The sequence below is a fragment of the Penaeus chinensis genome, chromosome 31, assembly GCF_019202785.1.
Source record: "Penaeus chinensis breed Huanghai No. 1 chromosome 31, ASM1920278v2, whole genome shotgun sequence".
Taxonomy (NCBI): domain Eukaryota; kingdom Metazoa; phylum Arthropoda; class Malacostraca; order Decapoda; family Penaeidae; genus Penaeus; species Penaeus chinensis.
Window position 1 is genome coordinate 32,450,512 of NC_061849.1, and position 2,500 is coordinate 32,453,011.

The 2,500-nt window shown below is 42.8% G+C and overlaps 1 protein-coding gene across 5 annotated transcripts in view; it reads right to left on the bottom strand.

The window, feature by feature from the left end:
* Positions 1–2,500, bottom strand: part of LOC125041818 (TOX high mobility group box family member 3-like) — a 333,779-nt gene that overhangs the window by 235,736 nt on the left and 95,543 nt on the right. The window contains exon 1 of one of the 5 annotated variants that reach the window (XM_047637136.1): positions 571–1,386. The exons of 2 other annotated variants lie outside the window; for them this stretch is intronic. In XM_047637136.1, the coding sequence (XP_047493092.1) occupies positions 571–660 (90 nt within the window). In that variant the 5' untranslated portion in view covers positions 661–1,386. Of the gene's footprint in view, positions 1–570; positions 1,387–2,500 lie in introns of those variants that run through there. 2 more of the 5 variants (XM_047637134.1, XM_047637138.1) reach the window with 2 other exon arrangements.

Below are 2,500 nucleotides of genomic sequence, written 5' to 3' on the forward strand. Positions count from 1 at the left end.
GAAAGAGAGAAAGAGAGAAAGAGAGAAAGAGAGAGAGAGAGAGAGAGAGAGAGAGAGAGAGAGAGAGAGAGAGAGAGAGAGAGAGAGAGAGAGAGAGAGAGAGAGAGAGAGAGAGAGAGAGAGAGAGAGAGAGAGATATGACGCCATACCCGAACCAATGCATAACTTTGCCCCCTACGGCATAAACTTCGGAGAAACTTACCCACACAAGGTAGCGGAGTGCCTAAAATCTAAAATTATTACTTGAAAAAAAAAAAAAAGTTTGCGATATGATTGAACATTCTTTTTCTCTCTCCTTCCACGATTTCAAGAGCGCTTTTCTTAAAATGTTCATTTCACTTCCCTGGTACACTACATCCCGGATGAACAAGTATTACCATTTCCTTTGACACAGCATTCCTTTAAAATTGAAGTCCCCACGTCCTTAAACAGTTCCCTTTATATCGCTTTTTCAGTAATTAAATGTAGTCAGTCCTATAATCGGTACTTTCAGCATCCGAACGAATATCGCGTTTTCGGAAATTAAACGGACCTACACTCAGCACTCTATCCTATAATCCTCCAACTCACCTTGTGCAGATACTGGTCAAACATCCTGCCGAAATCCATGTCGCCGCCGATACAGTAAGTCGCGTCCATAATCTGTGACATGGCTGACATCCTTACACGGTTCCTTACACCTTTTGCTGTTTGTTTTTTTAATATATCAACCAACAGCCACAACGATCATGTATTTCAGTTTATAGTTTTCAAATCACTGTCAGTATCATAGAACAGTTCTTTTCCGTTTTGTTTTCAGATATTTTTTTTTCTTATATTCCTTTCGCTTTTTTCCGCTAGCTTTTCAAATGGATATGGTTGTGTACCCTCGCCTTCTGAGGGTCGGAATCAATACTCGATAAAAGCCGCCTTGTTGACGGGCAAATTTGGCATCTATTGCACAGAATTCGACTGATTCAGCGTGGTGTCACTCGATCAGACCTCGCAGTTCGCCACCATCCCGAGACCGCGTACACTGTATATAAACGTCACCACGCACTACACACCTTTCCTTAGATCCTCGCTTATCACCCAATCACAAGTCAGCTCCACAAATCACAGGACAACACGTTCTGAGGTACTCAACACTCGGCAGTTCCTTGCAATTACATATAATCACTGGGTAAGAGAGTTTAGTCCATCACGTGTATACAGGGTCGAGCGTCGCACTGACAGGACCGTCCCTCAAGGCGGTCGTCGAGCCAATGACTTGCCAGCCGTTCGCTCGGTTCACCCGGCCCGCGCAGGTTCATGTTGCCAGTCCGCGCATTATCAGTACCGGCACTCTTCCAACGGGACACTTGGCTGCTCCAGCTGCTCCCTTCACCCAGGTGTGTTTACACTCATTTATTAACACATGCAGCATGAAGCAGCAACCAATCGCCCATAAAATTGCGAAAAACAATTAATGCGACCTACTCCGAGCCGATGAAAACATGGTAAGCACGTGCGGTAACAGTGATTTATTGTGAAACACATCGTTGTGATCCCGTAGATTTTAATGGAGGCGGTGTGATGGTAGCGTGATCTGCCCCAGGTGTCCCGGACGCTGCCGGCGCGGGACTGTGGCGTGTTCGCACAAGCCCCGCCGGGAAGGCACATGCTCCCCTCGCATTTTCCACTTCCACCGCCATTAACGCTGGCAAAGGAACGTCCGTATGCTCTCTGGCACAGGTGGGAGTGGCACTGAAGATAAGAGATGCGTTTTTGTATCGGTTTCACTACAGATAATCCATCCTTTCATCAAAAATCGAGAGTAATAATGACGAGCCTTATTCGGGAACAAAGAAAGACGGGGGGAAATAACGACATCTAAACAAGGCATTTGCTATTTTTGACATCCGAAAGGAAGAAAAAGAGGGAATTTCCGACACTTATTTTGAATAAACCACTTTTTAAAATAACCCCGGGGCAGTGGCGGCTACAAAAGGTTTTTCTCATGAAATCCTTTACAAAGAAGCGAAGATATCAAAAATGTAACTTAATACAATTAATAATCTCACAAAAGCGAGGGGGTTGAGCCAAGCCGACAAACGACAGGACAAAAACACGAGATTACGAAACTAAAAATATTTAATACAATGTAATAATCATTCGTTTAAAACCTCGCAACGAATTCTGCTGGAGATAATGCCTCCCTTGCCTCTGGCCATTCTCTTTCTAATTGTTTAATCTACCGACAGAACGAGAGGAAAAAAGGAGACAAAACAATAAAACGATTTACAAAAATAAACGAAAACAAACTGGATTAATTATAATGAAATACATTACGATCGAGAGAGAAGCACATCTAAATAAAAAAAAATAAAAAACATCTTCCTAATTTTCAAAACTTTAATTTGTAAGAATTATTCGAGTACGTCCTCGCTATTACCCATTACCTATTACCTGTTACCTATTACCCATTACCTATTACCTATCAGTTACCTCTACAGATACCACTATATATAACCGTTTCAGC